At 51.2% G+C, this 17,771-nt stretch overlaps 1 protein-coding gene across 1 annotated transcript; it reads right to left on the bottom strand.

Moving 5' to 3' along the window:
• Nucleotides 1-438: 438 nt before the first annotated feature.
• Nucleotides 439-5,567, bottom strand: CIDEB (cell death inducing DFFA like effector b). The gene is made up of 5 exons (XM_056863651.1): nucleotides 5,515-5,567; nucleotides 4,334-4,478; nucleotides 3,071-3,220; nucleotides 1,824-2,014; nucleotides 439-577 (listed from the first exon to the last, which is right to left on the bottom strand). The coding sequence occupies exons 1-5, from the start codon at nucleotides 5,553-5,555 to the stop codon at nucleotides 439-441; spliced, it is 666 nt and encodes a 221-aa protein (XP_056719629.1). The 5' UTR covers nucleotides 5,556-5,567.
• Between the last annotated feature and the right edge of the window lie 12,204 nt (nucleotides 5,568-17,771).

Here is a 17,771-nt window from a genome sequence, read left to right as displayed (position 1 = left end):
CTCAATGGGACTCAAGGCAGATTACACAGAGTGAGTAAATACAATCAACAGGATGGGCCATTCGATAAACAATTAAATAGGATCAGGATTGTAGAAGTCTGTTTTTTTTAAAGATTTCTGGTTGGTTCCAGACTGAAGAAAAGCATAAGTGTTAACACGACACATTAAACGATGCAAAAATTACATACTAGGCTCCTGCTAACAGCAAACGACACACAGTAATGTAGATCAGTCTCTAATCATTTTTCCAAGTAACTTCATGAGCCCTTTTTTACAGTGCAACCCTATTTTTATTTATTGTCCCTGTTGTCCAGTGCAACCCTATTAGTTTTAAATCGCTGTCCCCGTTGAAATTGCAGCCGTGTGATTTTTTTTGGGTGGGGTTGCGGTGAGGAAATTCTGCCTTGGTGTCTCGGGAGAGGAAGTGAGGAGGAGAGCTCAGTGTTCGTAGCCACGCAGCCGACTGTGTGACTGCCAGTTTTCGCCGCCCTCCACGAGGTGACGGATGTAGTGAGAGGCGCCCAAGAGGATGTGCCCGATTCCATGCATGATGCCGGAGACCACCCGCAGTATCTCCCTTTCAGGGGCAGGGGGGAAGAAAAAAGAGCTGCTATAAATGAAGGGTAGGCTAGTAGGATGGCCCAGGCTAGCCCAACCTAGTCAGATCTCAGAAGCTAAGCAGAGTTGGCCCTGGATAGTATTTGGATGGGAGACCACCAAGGAAGTCCAGGGTCATTACGCAGAAGCAGGAAATGGCAAAACCACCTCTCTTAGTCTCTTGCCTTGAAAACCCTATGTAGTTGCCACAAATTGGCTAAATTTGAAGGGAATTTCTATCACTTGAAGGAGGGGATTAGACACTAGTGTGATGTAGAGGTTAAGAGAGTTGGACTGGGATCTGAGCAGGCCAAATTCAAATTCCTGTTCTGCCAAGAAGCTCACTGGGTGACCATGGGCCAGTCGCATCTCTTCAGCTTAATCTACCTCACGTGGTAAGAACATAAGGATGACAGCAACCTCCTGGCCGTAACTGCCCAGCAACTGATTTAAAGAGGCCTAGTGCGGCTGATACTGGAGGGAATTAATGTCCATCATGACTGTCCATTGGTAGCCCCGTCCTCCATGAATTTGCCCACTCCCTTCTAAAGCCTTCCAAGCTGGCAGCCCGTCACCACATCCTGGGGCAGTGAGTTCCACCATTTAACAATGCGCTGTGTGAAGAAGTACTTCCGTCTGTTTGTCCTGAATCTCCCACCCATCAGCTTCAGTGGATGGACCCAGATTCTTAGTAATATGGGAGAGGGAGAAAAGCTTTTGAGGAGGGAAAGGGAAACTGCATCATGCACTGATCTCATTGAAGAAAGGGCAGGATAGAGAGCCAGCGTGGTGTAGTGGTTAAGAGCGGTGGTTTGGAGCAGTGGCCTCTGATCTGGAGAACCGGGGTTTGATTCCCCACTCCTCCACATGAGCGGTGGAGGCTAATCTGGTGAACCGGGTTGGTTTCCCCACTCCTACGCACGAAGCCAGCTGGGTGACCTTGGGCAAGTCACAGCTCTCTTAGAGCTCTCTCAACCCCACCTACCTCACAGGGTGGGGAAGGGAAGGTGATGGTAAGCCGGTTTGAGTCTCCCTTAAGTGGTATAGAAAGTCGGCATATAAAAAACCAACTCTTTTTCTTCTCTAGAATGAGGGATAGTCAACGCTGCCACTTGGTAGCTATGGGATAGCTAGCATTTGGGATAGTTGGCATTACGGTTACTCAAAAGATGGTGTGTGTGCCCCCCCCCCCAGTTGTGCCTCATCCTGGGGTGGGGGCCCCTCACCTGAGCACTTTCTTGGGCCCGAGGCACTTGAAGTCGCAGCTCATGGAGTAGAGCCCGTAGAAGGTCGCCGAAATGTTGAGGCTGCCAAAGAGGTCGCGGGGGTTGAGCTTGTAGACATCGAACGTGATGCGGGCGATGTCCCGGCTGTCCCGGGGCTTCTCTCGGCTTAGCGCGTATGAGCGGCTGCCACCCTGGAGGGGACAGAGAAAGAGAGAGGGCTGCGCGGATCAGGCTGGCCTGGGCGGAGGAAGGCTTTCTCCCGCGCTAGACTATCACCACTGTTTGTTGCTGTGACACCACAAAGCACTATTGGGGGCCTGTATGGATTGCGGATTACAGCAGCAGGCGCAATCAGGGAGGAGGCGTCCCCTTGGGTGTGAACAGAAAGGAGGAATGCCTCTTCTGAAATTGTGCTGGCCATCTGCAGTGTTTGGAAACCTTCCTATTAAAAACAAGGTTTTAAAAACTGGATGCTCCTTTTTAATCCATCTAAGTGTTGTACCCCTGACTCTTTATCAGAATTAGATTATTTCTCCCTTTGACCCACAATCCTGCTCCTAAAGGCCGTCCAGTTGCAGCCAGCTCACGGCAACCCTGCGAAGTTCCATCTTGTAGGGTTTTCAAGGCAAGTGACGTTTGGGGGCTGTTCGCCATTGCCTGCCTCTACATAGCAGCCCCGGTCTTCCTTGGTGGTTCCTATCCATGTACTGACCTTACTTAGCTTCACAAAGACTGATAAGATTGGGCTTGTCTGGACTATTAGGTCTGCTACTTAACACCTACAATTGATGAAATAAGATAAACCAAATCTTATCTCAGATATGAAGATGTTGAGGCTCTTTCAACCTAACCGGCCCCAGAAGATAAAACGTTGTGAAGATAGAAGGGAGAGCCACGTATGCTACCTGGAGCTCCTTGTAGGGAAGATGGAATAAAAAATGTGATCGATGAGTTCAAAGGTTTGTTGATCACCCACCTCCAGGTGGTGGCTGGAGCTCCCCCACTATTTCAACTGATCTCCAGCTGATAGAGATCAGTTCCCCTGGAGAAAATGGCCGCTTTGGCAATTGGACTCTATGGCATTGAAGTCCCTCCCCTCCACAAACCCCACCTTCCTCAGGCTCTGCCCCCAATTTCTCCAGGTATTTCCGAACCCAGAGCTGGCAACCCTATCACCCACCCACCTGACTGTCCACCCATTAAGGGAACGCCCCCCCCTCTCTTTCTGGTCTGCTTCCCCCGCTCACCTTCCCAGGGCTCCACTTCTGATCCTTGCTCAGCACCATCAGGGTCGTGTTATCGTCCAGAACGTGAAAGAATTCCTCGCTCTCCACCAACGTGCCATCTTCCTCCAGCACCAAGGAAACAACCCCAGACAGCAGCAATGTCTCCATGGCCTGAGCAGAGAGAAAACGACAGGTAGGCTGAGGCTTCCACACTAAGGAACAACAGGCAAGTCGAGGCTTCCGTGCTAAAGATGCTGCCGTTGCTGTTTGTTTGTGGGCAGGGCTTTTTGCGTCCTGGACTAAAAGAAAACACTGACATCCTCGGTCTGGGCACTGCACATTTGATGCCCTGAAAAGTGTCAGGTTCATAACCTGCCTATATTATTATTTATTTAAAATAGCTACCTTCTGCCCTTTTGAGCTCTTCAAAAGCCTAATAGCAAAGAAGTTGCACATGCTGCACTACAAGCCACCAATAATGCGCAGCAACCACAAGATCCCAGGGCACTGCCCCTGAGGAGGGAACATGGGTATGATGTTGGCCTACCTTACAGGACTGTTGGGTAAGAATCGCAACAAGATAAAGTGTGTATGAAGCTCTTTGAATGCTGACATAACTATATGAATGCAAACTATCTGTATTGTAAGATTTCAGCCTGTTGAATGTCTTTCATAAGGACTAGAAAATTGCTTTTTTAATTAAAGGGAAGTAACTGGAGCTGATGAGGAAGATGAATCCCAACAAGGTGGTATTCTGCTGGTTTCCTGCTCTCCAGTGGACTTCTGGCATGCACCCAGCCCTGCTTCTGATTTTCATATGAGGGAGGGAGAGAGGGGCTGTGGTTCAGTGGTAGAGCATCTGCTTGGCATGCAGAAGGTCCCAGGTTCAATCCCCGGCATCTCCAGTTAAAGGGACTAGGCAGGTAGGTGATGTGAAAGACCTTGGTTTGAGACCCTGGAGAGCTGCTGCAGGTCTGAGTAGACAATACTGACTTTGATGGACCAAGGGTCTGATTCATTATGAGGCAGCTTCATGTGTTTCTGCCTTTGCTTTCAGAAAAGCCCTGTGAGGTAGGCCACTGTGATTTCCACCTTGATGAAAAAACTGTTATTGTGAGGCATTTAATTTATGTAAGCAATGAAAAAATGTAAACGTACAAGAACATTAAAACAAAACCACGGATCACAAAAGAGGTGAATAATTAGGGTTGAAATGGAACAGTCCCGAACAAGGCACAGTTGAGAGACAGGAGCTGGGGAGCGGCGCAAGAGATGGACACTGACCTTGGTCAACAGTTCCTGCAAGGTCCCTGCCATCAGCCCCTTCCGCACATTGCGCTTGTGGTCGCAGACCCGGAAGGGCCTCTGGGGTGGAGGACTTGGGGCCCAGATGCGCCGGCTGAGGCCTGATCCTGCGCTGGAGACTGACCTGCCGGACACAGAAATTCTTTCGATGATCCCAAGTTGGGTCCTGCAATGTGACCCAGAGTGTCTGCAAAGGGGGAGATGGTTGCCCGTCCCATCTAAAACCCCTCAACTTTTGCTGATCAATGTAGTGCTGGTTCAGAATGTTGGGTTGCCCACTTCCAGGTGGGGCCTGGAGATAGGGTTGCCAACCTCCAGGTACTAGCTGGAGATCTCCTATTACAACTGATCTCCAACTGATGGAGGTCAGCTCCCTTGGAGAAAATGGCCACTTTGGCAATTGGATTCTATGGCGTTGAAGTCCCTCCCCTCTCCAAACCCCGCGCTCCTCAGGCTCCGCCCCAAATCTCCTGCTGGTGGTGAAGAGGGATCTGGCAACCGTACCTGGAGATCTCCCAGAATTACAGGCAATCTCCAGACTGCAGGGATCAGTTCCCTGGGAGAAAATGGCTGCTTTGGAGGGTGGACTCTGGCACTGTACCCCACTGAGGTCCCTGTCCCTCTCCATACCTCACCCTCCCCAAACCTCCAGGAATTTCCCAACCTGGAATTGGCAACCCTATGTTTTCTGTGAACTCATCTCCCCCAACCCCCCATCTTCTCACTCGTGGTGTGAGATTTAAGAGGGTTGTGAACTCAAACACAGCTGATTTTCTCATATTCTCGTCTAGTTGAGACACCAGAAAGATTCTGGGTGGCAAAAAGAGGAAGACCGATTCTGGCATGGGGGGGGGGGAAGAGGGCAGGCAATACCACATGCCCGGGTTGTACACAGAAGGCTCCAGTTGACCCCCTTTGTCTGTCACACCCTCCAGCCCCCTTTCTCCCCCTACCCTAAAGCCTCCCGGTGGGTCCCGGAGAACTCCCAGAATTGCAACTCATCTCCAGACGACAGAGACCAGTCCCCCTGGAGCAAATGGCCTGCTTTGGAGGGTGGGCTCGAGGGCATTACATTCCTGTCCAGCTCCTGGCCTGCCCCAAACCTCCAGGAACTTGCCAGCCCGGAGCTGGCAACCCTATACCCAGCCACGGCTACTCACCTTAACAGAGCAGACGGGACCAAAGAGTTGAGGTGCTCCATGGGGCTGCGAGGAGGTGGGTGGCGGGGGGCAGCTGTCAGGCAGCCTGTGATGTCTGCCCGGACTCTGAACCAGGCAGCTTCTAGCGGAAGGAGTGGAGGAGAAGGGGACAAACTCCAAGGTGAGCAATCAAACGCCGGGCCAGATAAGGCGGGTGGGGGGCGGGGGGAGCCAGCTGGACGGTCTGGCTTTTAATGCTGGCCAATTTTATCAAGAGAGGTGCTCATATGTTGCAATGCCTCAAGAAGTTTGTGAAGAGAAAGGAACCACAGGGGAAAGTGGAGTTTTGGCCTGAGTTAATGGATGGTTGTGGTTGAAGGGACTGCGCCAATTAAGAAAAAGAAGAAGAGTTGGTTTTTACATGCTGACTTTCTCTACCACTTAAGGGAGACTCAAACCAGCTTACAATCACCTTCCCCTCCCCACAACAGACACCCTGGGAGGTAGGTGGGGCTGAGAGAGTGTGACTAGCCCAAGGTCAACCAGCTGTGTAGGAGTGGGGAAACCAACCCGGTTTTCCAGATTAGCCTCCACCGCTCATGTGGAGGAGTGGGGAATCAAACCCGGTTCTCCAGATCAGATTCCACCGCTCCAACCATTGCTCTTAACCACTACACCACGCTGGCTCTTCTGGAGGGTTTTGTGTGTGTGGAGGCTGGTTTTTGGTCTGTAGAACTCTCCATTGGCTGTTTGCTCTTTCAGCTGCTGTTGATGGCTGACTTTGAGGTTCGGTTGTCCTGTCAAATTCTCATTTTATTGTAAACTGATTTGGTGGATCTGAAAAGTAGGGTGGGATTGGACACAACACAAATTAAAATAAATCCATTTAATAGCTGCAGGAGGTGTAGTTTACATATAAAGTGGTCTTTTACTGAATCAGGCCCTTGGTCCACCAAGGTCAGTATTGTCTACTCAGACCGGCAGCGGCTCTCCAGGGTCTCAGGTTGAGGTCTTTCACACCACCTACTACCTGATCTTTTTATTCAACTGGAATGAGCCTCTGTTATGTGGAACATGGAGCTCATTTAAAAACTATTTAATGATACATCCTTCGAATGCAATGCTCTCCGAGTCAGAGCTTCTGCAAAGTAGAACATGGCTGACTATCCCATCTAAAACTCCATCTAAAACTCCTCAACTTTCACTGATTAATGTGGTGCTGATTCAGAATCCTGGTTGATTCAGAATCCAGAGGTGGGGCCTGGAGCTCTCCCAGAATTACAACTGATCTCCAGCCAACAGAGATCAGCTCCGCTGAACAAAGCACTGCTTTGGAGGGTGGCCATTATACCCTGACGAGGTCCCTCCCCTCCCCAAATCCCACCTTACACAGGCTCCCCACTCTAAATCTTCAGGAATTCCCCAACCCAGACTTAGCAACTCTAGGAGAATTCAGTATTCTTTTAACATGTAATTGGATTTAAATGTGTATATTTTAAATTATCTTAGTCTTATTACCTTCCTTTTCTTAAGGGGGTTACTTGGGATAAATTTACTTGTGGGGTGGGGAGAAGAATGTACATAGGAAAGGCCCTGCCCGATCAGACCAAGGTCCATCAAGTCCAGCAATCTGTTCACACAGTGGCCAACCAGGTGCCTCTAGGAAGCCCACAAGCAAGATGGTTGCAGCAGCAGCATCCTGCCTGTGCTCCACAGCACCCAGTATAATAGGCAGGCTCCTCTGATCCTGGAGACAATAGGTACAATCAGGAAGAAAGCAAACGGCATCTCAAATGTCGTGCTTCTACTTTGGTTTGTGAGAATTTGACCCTAGAGAGAAGAGGGTCCGGGAGGAAAAAGTCTCTGGGGAGGGTGTATCATAAAGGCTTCTGATACATGCAGGTGTCCTCAACAGGGGGGTTGCTTTCTGCTTGGAAGAACGTGGAGCAAGGGTAGCCGAGAAGGGTGTAAGTCGGGTCGATGTCCTGCAAGAGAAAAGAAAATGAAAGCCCAAGTAGGGAGTGTGGGATAAAAAATATATTTATCAAGATGGGAAGTTTGTGCATGCAAGGAATCTGAAACTCACTGGTAATTCAAATTCTGATCCAGAGTCAGCTTCATTGTCCGTCTGGTTCTGCTTTGCTGGGTCCCCACATTTGGGTGGCACAGGTTTAGATTTAGGCAGGATCCCCCAGTCTTGATTCACTTGTGGCTTGGCTTTTTCCTGAAGATCTAACCACAGAGCAACATCTTGGATAACATATCTGATGCATCTTCTTCCCAAATTACACATTTACTGTAACTTAGCATCCCTTTTCTTTCTCTTTGGTTGGCCTCTAGGGGGCACTCTAGGGTGACATTTTGATGGGAGGGCAGATCCTTTCGTCTTAAAGGGGAGGTTCTCTGTAGTGTTATGATTGGTCTACCTTCTCAAACATCGTTAAATGGTGGAACTCCCTGCCCCAGGATGCGGTGATGGCTGCCAACTTGGAAGGCTTTGAGAGGGGAGTGGACATGTTCATGGAGGAGAGGGTTATCCATGGCTACTAGTTAAAATGGAGACTAGTCATGATGCATATCTATTATCTCCAGGGTCAGAGGAGCCTGCCTGTTATATTAGGTGATGTGGAACATAGGCAGGATATTAGCACTGCTGCAGTGGTCTTGTCTGTGGGCTTCCTAGAGGCACCTGGTTGGCCATTGTGTGAACAGACTGCTGGACTTGATGGACCTTGGTCCAATCCAGCAGGGCTTTTCTTATGTTCTTATGTTTACTTTGGATAGGCTTGCCAAATCTGCCCTGGGAAATTCCTGGAGAGTTGGGACCAGCACCTAGGAAGGGAGGGAGCTGAGCAGGGGTGATTTAGAGTTGTCGGGGACAGGGGGGTAGGGTTGCCAGGTCCAGGTTAGCCGCTCCACCATACAGCTGCCACCCCCTCCACCATCTGCACTGCTAGTTCAGCTCTTCGGAGTCTGTTTAGTAGCAACTGTGGTGCCCGAGTGGCCACCGTGTTCCTGCGAGAGCCGCTCGGACCAAAAGATGCAGGGGAGGCAGGGATCCAACCTGCCCATTTGTCTGTGGAGCAGGAGAAGCACCCCCGCTTGAATGTCAGCCTGCCCTGAAGCTCTCAAAGATTCAGACTTGCTAGGGAACAATGAAGCTTTCTTGGGAGTCAGTTTCATGGGAGCCGGGAAAGGGGCAAAAGGGGGGGGGGCTGTGTCCTACTTACCTAGATGGGTTCCACTGGGATGGTTGGTTCTGAAAGGGGAAAATGACAACAATTTAGGCTTGGCCAAGGGTGGTTCCTGAGGGGTGGGGGAGGAATGGGGCAAAGTGGGAGCTGGGGACGATCAGGCAGGGGTGTGGGCAGCTAGGGTTGCCACCTGCCATTATTAGCTAGGGCTGCCAACCTCCAGGTGGGGCCTGGAGATCTCCCTGAACTACAGCTGATCTCCAGACTACAGAGATCAGTTCCCCTGGAGAAAATACCTACTTTGGAGGGTGGACTTAGTGGCATTATACCCCCTGAGGCCCTTCCCCTCCCCAAACCCGACTACCCCAGGTTCCACCTCCAAATATCCAGGCATTTCCCGACTCAGAGATGGCAACTCTCTTACTGTCCCTGCTCTGGGGCATCAAACTTTTCAACCCCACCGATGCCAATGGAGGTTTAAAGGAACCAGGGTGGTGTAGAGGTCAGGGTGACCGAGTGCAGGTGGGGAACTCTGGGTTCAAATTCTCCCTCAGTTCTGAAGCTCAGTGGGGGACCATAGGCCACATTCAGCTTAACCTACCCCACTGGGTTGTTGTGAGAATAGAAGGGGGAAGAGTAGCAGCCATCCTGGAGAAAAGGCAGGAGCATGGAAGAATGACAGTCCGCTTCATCCTTGAGGAGGGTGTGTGAGAATGGCCTACTTGGTAGGGTTTCCGGGTCCCTCTTCACCACCGGCAGGAGGTTTTGGGGGCAGAGCCTGAGTGGGTGGGGTTTGGGGAGGGACTTCAATGCCATAGAGTCCAATTGTCAAAGTGGCCATTTTTCTCCAGGTGATCAGTTGTAATAGCAGCATTGGATTTCCAGCTAGTACCTGGAGGTTTATATAATGCTACACAATGACACAACACAAAACAACTTATAAAAACAAATATGACATACACAACATAGATATGTGCATCACCAACAAGCAGTCCAAGACCAACATATGTGGTCCAAAAGTTACACAATCCTTCAAAAGGTAAGTGTTCAACACTTACCTTTTGAAGGATTGTGTAACTTTTGGACCACATATGTTGGTCTTGGACTGCTTGTTCAACACTTACCTTTTGAAAGATTGTGCTTGTTGGTGATGCACATACCTATGTTGTGTATGTCATATTTGTTTTTATAAGTTGTTTTGTGTTGTGTCATTGTGTAACATTACATAAATTTTTGCACTTTGGTTATATCTTTTCGCATCTATGCTGATTGCCAAACCTCAGGTACTAGCATAGAGGTGCCTTTTTCCTACACACAGTACCTGGAGGTTGGCAACTCTACTACTTGGGGAGGAGCAGCGTCTACCCAAACCTGGTGTCCGTTCTGACCTCCCGAGATCTCCACCTGTGCTGCTGTGAGTTCCATGGTAAAATAAATGCATTAAATAAATGACAGGCGTAAGAAGCCCAGGCAGGGAGAGGCCCAGGCAGTCCGCCTCCACCTCCTTACCGGCTCAACCTCCTGGAATGTTGATCCTCCAGGGATTTCCAGAACGACCTGGAAGATGGAGGGAAGAATCAGCTCTCTTGGTGCAGTTCCTTGAAGCATCTGGTTGGCCAGAGCGGGAAACAGACCCAGACAGAGACCTGGAAGTTGGCAACACTAGGAAGGGATCCGTGTGCTCATGGCTCTCCCGTTTGTTAGAGGGAATTTGGCCTGCCTCTTCTCGGCCCTGCGGTCCTCTGACATGAGAGGCTGAGAAATTCCCTCCTTGGCTTAAGTGCCTGGGGGAGAACCCGGTCTTGGATTAAGTCCAGAACCCCAAGTTCCTTCAGAGAAGGCTGCCTTTTACAAGAGGGCTTTCCCTGACCTGTGGCTTCATTCTTGCTCACCTGGGTGGTCTCCTGCTGTTACCTGGGAACAAAAGAGAAGGAGAAAAAGCATTTTGTAATGGAGGGTTTGGTTTATCCATCTTTCTGGGCCCAGATTTTCCTTCTCGTGCGTTACCATAAATTCAGTCATTCAGGGGACAGCCTTATGATAGCAATTTCTCTCTCAGCCCCCCTTCCCCTTTTGCTGCAGGCAGAAATGCAACAGGTAAAATATTTTTCTGCCATTGCCTTTCATGTCTTGTTATGCAGCTTCCAATGGGAGGATTACTCTTCCCCACTCCCTGCTCCATGCAGGTCTCCTCTTGAGTCATGAAGGGCAGTGAGAGGAAGTTGCAATGGCTGGAAATGCTTTACCTGTTGCATTTCCGCTTGTGGCACAAGGGGAAGGGATTGAAATTGCTATCATAAGGTTGCTTTAAAAAAATTGGCTATTTCTCCTGAGCCTTTAGAGACACACGTAGGTGGAACAAGTGAGGCTTTTCCCAACTGGAGGACTCCAAAGGTAGGGAAAAGCCTCACCAGCTTTGGAAAAGCCAGGGGCCAGAAAAGTGATTATTTAAACCAGGGGTCTCCAGCTTTATTGAGCCGGTGGGCACCTTTGGAATTCTGAGACAGGGTAGTGGGTGCCACAACAAAATGGTTGCTGCAGGAGGCGGAGCCAAACACAGGCTCAGAGGAAGCCCAAGTGCAGGGGGAAAAAGGGTCAATTAAAAAAAATACACTGGGAAAGAGGGATGAGACAGAGAATAAAAGCAACACTGGGGTGGCAGCTGCCACTGAAGCAATGTTATTTTAATCAGTGTGACCAATCAGAAGTGGCCCCACCCACTTTTTAAAAACACCTGGTGGTAGGGTTGCCAGGTCACTCTTTGCAACCAGTGGGAGGTTTTTGGGGTGGAGTCCGAGGAGGGGAGGGACTTCAATGCCATAGAATCCAATGGCCAAAGCGGCCATTTTCTCCAGGTGAACTGATCTCTATCGGCTGGAGATCAGCAGTAATAGTAGGAGATCTCCAGCTATTACCTGGTGATTGGAGCAACCCAAGACAGCACTATAAACAAATTTCTTATGCAAAAAGTGAATTTTATAGTGAAAATTCACTTTTTGCATAAGAAATTTGTTTATAGTGCTGTCTTGGGTTGCTCCAATTCTCCTTACAGCACTGAGCCTTTATATTTGCAGGGATTAGCTGGTGGTTGGCAACCCTACCTGGTGGGTGCCATAGTGCCTATGGGCACCACGTTTGAGAGCCCTGGCTTAAACTATTCATATTATTTTGCTCGCACCAAAGGATTTCTTCCGGTTCTGCAGTGGGCCTCCAAAAGATCTGAAATGTCCGCCTTCTGGCCTCCAACTGCCCACCCCCTGCCCCTCTCATCCCTAAAATACCTTTCCGTTTCTTCCTGAAGAGGCAGATAAGGAATCCCAGAAAAAGGACTCCTGCACCACTGCAGCCTGCCACCAGGGGGAGAGGAAGAGCTCCATCTGCACAAGAGAATGATCATTAGTGAACAGATTAATTAGTACAAACGCTGGGGTCGTTTGGCACCCCTTCCCCATACCATGTGACTTTCTGGCTCAGCTTCCCTGGCCCTCAGTCCTCCAGGCTCCAAAGCTCCCTCGCTTGTTGGGCTCCTTTCCGATTACAGCACAAAGCATCTCCCATCTTCTCCCTTGCCAACCTCCAGGTGGTGGCTGGAGATCTCCTGCTATTACCACTGATCTCCAGGTGGCAGAGATCAGTTCCTCTGGAGGAAATGGCTGCTTTGGAAGGTGGACTCTAGGGCATTATAACATGCTGAAGTCCCTCCCTTCCCCAAACCCGGTCCTCCCCAGACTCCACCCCCAAAATCTCCTGGAATTTCCCAACCCAGAGCTGGCAACCCTACCCTTGGTCAAATGTTTTCTTCCCCCACTTGAAGATTAACTATCTAGATTTCTAAGCAGGAATCCAGTCGGTTCCAAATCTGGTCGCATGGTTACTCACTGGTATGCAGAGCCAGGCTATGGCAAACCACCTGTGAATGTCGCTTGCCTTGAAAACCCTAGGGTCACCAAAAGTCAGCTGTGACTTTGAGGGCACTTCCTACCACCAGAGATTAGATTCTGCAGGGAATGCAGACTAGTAGCCTCAGGCGTAGGCAACCCCGCTGCTCAGGACACAATCAATGCGACTCTCCTATCCTCAGTGTTGCAAGCAGGGCTGGCCACTTGGTTAAGTTGGGGGGAAGAGGCGTACAACTGGCAGCAGATTTAAAGGTACACCAAAGAGCTAAACACTCTTCTTGTTGTTATACCAGTAGGGAGCACGCCATCCCCATTTTCTGCCTCTGATACTGTCGTAGCCTGTGAGGTTGATCTGGGGTCACTCCCGTTTGTGAATGGCTCTGCAGAGCCCTGAAAAGTGGTGCTGCTGGATATGCGGTCATGCGATGTAGGTGTGAGAGATCCCCCTCTCTGAGTTTGCTTCTCCAAATCAGTTGCTCAGACGTTGATACAGAAACAATCGATTTATTGAAGCCTTCAGGAGATGAGACAGGCACAGGTAGAAAGTTGCAAGTGAGGGGCTATACGGGTTTACAGAATATATTGACTCCAGGGCACTGGGGCACTGGGGTTCACACTTATTGTTATGGGAAGTTACAAGCTTGGCATAATACAAAACATCAGACAGATCCCAGGAAGTCTGGGCGGCTATCACACTTCCAAGGCCGCATCGGCCTGAGGGAGTACTGGCAGGAAGAACAGCGGGGGGGGGGAAGATACATGGGCCATCAGGCCTGGCGCCTGAGACCAGAAGGTGTGAACTGCTTTTACGAGTTCACTGATAACACAGCAGGTGATGGAAAGCAGAGACACAAAGACAGAGACCCTCACATTCTGCCCCCCTTAAGGCCCCCCCCCGGGGTCCCCGAGAGGACGAGGCTTATCGGGATAAGCAAGGTGGAATTCCCGGACTAAGCGAGGAGCCGCCATGTGGGGTGCGGCCACCCATTCGTCATGAGCGGAGCCAAGGTTTTTCCAGCGAACAAAGTAAAACAGTTTCCCTTTCTTCCATTTGGAGTCTAAAACCTTGGATATTTCCAAATGGGTGTCCCCTCCTACTACGGTAGGAATCTCGTGTGCGGGAGGGGGGTGGAACTGGGGGGCTGCCACATAGGGTTTGAGGAGGCTTATATGAAAGACTGGATGGACTCCTTTCAAAGTTTTTGGGAGGTCCAGTTCCACAGTAACCTCGTTGATTACTCTGGTAATGGGGAAAGGTCCCACATAACGGTCGCTCAGTTTTTTGCAGGGGCGAAGAGAGCGGAGGTTTTTGGTGGACAGATAGACTTGCTCCCCCACCTTGAGTTCCCATCCCGGAGACCGGTGTTTGTCTGCTTGTTCCTTGTACTTGCTTTTTGCCCTTTCCAGATTTTTGAGCAACCATGGCCAGGTGGATTTGACCACCTGAATCCACTCCTGAAGGTCAGGGGTAGACTGGAGCTCTGGCGAGACGGGGGCAGAACCGAAAGGGCCGAAATCCGTCCCGTATATAACTTGGAAGGGACTAAAGCCGGTAGAGGAATGAGGCGCATTGTTATACGCATATTCGGCAAATGGCAGCAGGTCGACCCAGTCGTCCTGGTGGAAATTTACATAGCAACGCAAATAACATTCTACCACCGCATTTACTCGTTCTGTTTGACCATCCGTTTGGGGGTGATAGGCGGAAGAAAGGCCCTGCTCTTCCACTCCCATTAACTTTAGGAAGGCCCGCCAGAATTTGGCAACAAACTGGACCCCCCGGTCGGAGAGGACCTTCCTCGGGATCGAGTGTAGCCTGAGGACGTGTGTGATGAACAGTTTAGCTAAGCCCTGGGCTGAAGGAAGGCCTGCACATGGAACGAAGTGAACCTGTTTGGAAAAGAGGTCTGTGATAACCCAAAGAACCGTTTTTCCCCGACTCGGAGGTAGGTCGGTGATAAAATCCATGGCGATGACTTCCCAGGGACGGGAGGGGCTCTCAAGCGGTTTGAGAAGCCCTGGGGGTTTTCCCATCCGTTTCTTGGCTGTGGCGCAGGTGGGGCAGCTGCGCACATACAACTCTACATCAGATCTCATACCGGGCCACCAGAATTGTCTTCGAACCAGGTGAAGCGTTTTTATGAAACCAAAATGACCCGCTAGCCTGGCACCATGTACAAGTCCCAATACTTCCTTGCGAAGAGAGGAGGGGACGTACAGTTTCCCCCCTTGCACCCACCAAGTGTTGGTACGTTCCAGACCAGTGGGGAGGAGATGATGCTCCTCCTCCTGCAAGGAGGCGTCCCGGAGTCGCTGTTGGAAGGCTTCCGGGATGCCTTTGAGTGTAGGGGGGGTCTCCGGTGGTCGGGCTTGGGACCGGGTGGTGACGGCTAAGCTAGGAACTTCCCCTCGCTGCTCGGGAGTGAACAGGGAGTCGACTGGGCGATCGAAATCGTTGCGATACTGGGGAAGTCGTGACAAAGCGTCGGCTAGGGCATTTTCTTTGCCAGGGACATGTCTGAGAGTGAACCGGAACTTAGCGAAAAATTGGGCCCACCGAACCTGTTTGGCATTGAGTTTTCTAGCCCCCTTGAGGGCCTCAAGATTCTTGTGATCGGTACACACTTCGAATGGCAGTTCGGCCCCTTCCAAGAAGTGTCGCCATATGGTAAGGGCATGTTTGACCGCTGCTGCCTCCTTCTCCCAAATGGCCCAGTTGATTTCAGACTGGGAAAACTTCTTGGAGAAGTAGGCGCATGGTCTCAACCTTCCCCCCTCATCCCTCTGCAATAGGGCCCCGCCCATGGCTACATCCGAGGCATCCACTTGCACCACAAAAGGCTTGGTGCAATCTGGGTGAGCCAAAACGGGTTCGGATGAAAAAAGTAGCTTCAAACGTTCAAAAGCTAGCTGGCATTGGGGGGACCATTGCAAACGGGCTGAGGGAAGCGCGGCGCTAGCCCCCTTGTCCTTGGTACGCAACAGGGCAGTGAGGGGAAGCGCAACTTGGGCAAAGTTAGGAATGAAGTTCCGGTAAAAATTGGCAAACCCCAAAAACTGCTGAAGTTGGCGGCGGGTAGTGGGGGGTTCCCAGTCCCGCACTGCCTGGACCTTGGCGGGGTCCATTTCCAACCCTTGGTGGGAGATCACATACCCCAGAAATGTAATGGAGGGTTGGTGGAATTCACATTTGGACACCTTAGCATACAGTTTGTGCTCCCGCAGCCGCTGGAGCACCTCTCGCACTAGGCGCACATGGTCTTCCATGGTTTCAGAGTAAATAAGGATGTCATCGAGAAATACCACCACCCCCCGAAACAGCAAATCATGCAAAACCTCATTAATTAATTGCATAAAGACACTCGGAGCCCCCGAAAGTCCGAACGGCATGACTAGGTACTCAAACATCCCAAAACAACTGGAAAAGGCCGTTTTGGGTTCGTCTCCTTCTTTGATGCGAATGCGGTGGTAGGCTTCTACCAAGTCCAGTTTGGTGAAGATTCGGCCCTCCTTTAATTGTGCTAGAAGGTCAGGAATAAGAGGGAGGGGGTAAGCATTAGACTGGGTGACTGCGTTCAGTCTGCGAAAGTCAATACACAGTCTTAAATCTCCCGTCTTTTTCTTTACAAAGAAAGCTGGGGCTGAATAAGGAGCCTTGGAGGGGCGTATGAAACCCCTCGCCAGATTGACATCCAGATAGTCTCGCAACACTGTCTTTTCACTAGGGCTCATGGGGTAAACCTTTCCCTTAGACAGTTTGCCTTCCCCTACAATCTCGATGGCACAGTCCGTTTCTCTGTGGGGAGGCAGTTCGTCGCACTCTCTAACATCAAAAACATCAGTAAATTGCGAGTACTCAGAGGGTAATTGAGGAGAGACTGGGGCGGGGGACCCTACCAGTGCGGCGGCTGGAGTCCTGAGTACCCGTTCCTTGTCATGCAACCCACAGGGGTTTTCGGGGAAGGAAAGCACCCGTTTAACCCAATCAATGGAGGGATTGTGCCCCCTTAACCAGTTCATCCCTAACACCACAGGGGTTACAATAGGGGCGATAGTGAAATACAACCGTTCCCAATGTTCCCCCACGGACATAATCACGGCTGCAGTTCTGTGGGTCACCGGGCCCCGTTTAAAGTCACTCCCGTCCATTTGGGAAAAACGGAGAGGTCCCGGAAGCCGCTTGCGCCGGACACCCAACTTCTTGGCAGTTTCCTCATTTATCATGGTGCGGGCACACCCCGAGTCGACCAACGCGGGGACCTCTAACGGGGGACCCCCTTTGGGTAGGGACAGATGGACACGCACAAATACATTGTCCTCTTGGGCGCTTACCATCGGTGGAGCTCCTTGCACAACGATAGGGACGGTCTGCTGCGGAGCCCCCTCTACAGCAGACCGACGGCGTTTTTTGCCGGCTGTTCCCACTCTTCCTCCTCGCTGGAAGAGGGGGACGGGGTAGTGGCCTCCGGGGAGCCGTCCGAATCAAAGACGGTATTTGTAATCCGGGACCCCGATGGGACCGTAGAGTCGGATGCCCCATCCTGGGGACGTGCGTGGAGAGCGGAGGGTGCGCCGGAGCGCCGGCTCAGTGGTCCACTTCTGCGGCGAGGCTGGCTGTCGGCGGCCGGTTTCGTCGGCTCGGCCTGGGTTTGGCGGGGAGGGGTCGGACGGCCTGAGCGAGAGGGGCATTGCGATGCAAAGTGACCCTTTCCCCCGCAGATCAGGCAGACGCCGGCCTCGAACCGCTTGCGGCGTTCCGCGGCCGAGAGGACCCCGCCACCCCCTTGCCGGAGTTCCCGGCCACGGTCACCCCGGGGCCTGGGGTCTCGCCCAATCCGTTGCTTGGACAAGTTCAGGAGTTGTTTGCGATTCTCGATGTCAGCAGCATGGCGAACCCAACCTTCCACATCCGGGGGGTTCCCTTGCATGAAGGCCCAATGTTGGAGGTCTGGGTTGAGACCCTCCCTGAAACATTGTACCAAGGTAGCCTCACTCCAGTCCAGAATTCGGCTAGCCAGTGACTGGAACTCACTTGCATACTGCGCCACCGACTTAGTCCCTTGGCGCAGTTGCATCAGGGAGGCTTTAGCCCGCTCACCTAGAGTCGGGTCCTCAAAACGGTTTCGGAGTGCTACCATGAACTCGTCCAGGGTTCGCAGCACCGGCGAGCGGAGTTCATACTGCA

The sequence above is a fragment of the Euleptes europaea genome, chromosome 18 (assembly GCF_029931775.1).
Source record: "Euleptes europaea isolate rEulEur1 chromosome 18, rEulEur1.hap1, whole genome shotgun sequence".
NCBI classification, from domain to species: Eukaryota; Metazoa; Chordata; class Lepidosauria; order Squamata; family Sphaerodactylidae; genus Euleptes; species Euleptes europaea.
Note: the sequence above shows the minus strand (reverse complement) of the source record. Positions and strands in the feature narration are given on the sequence as shown.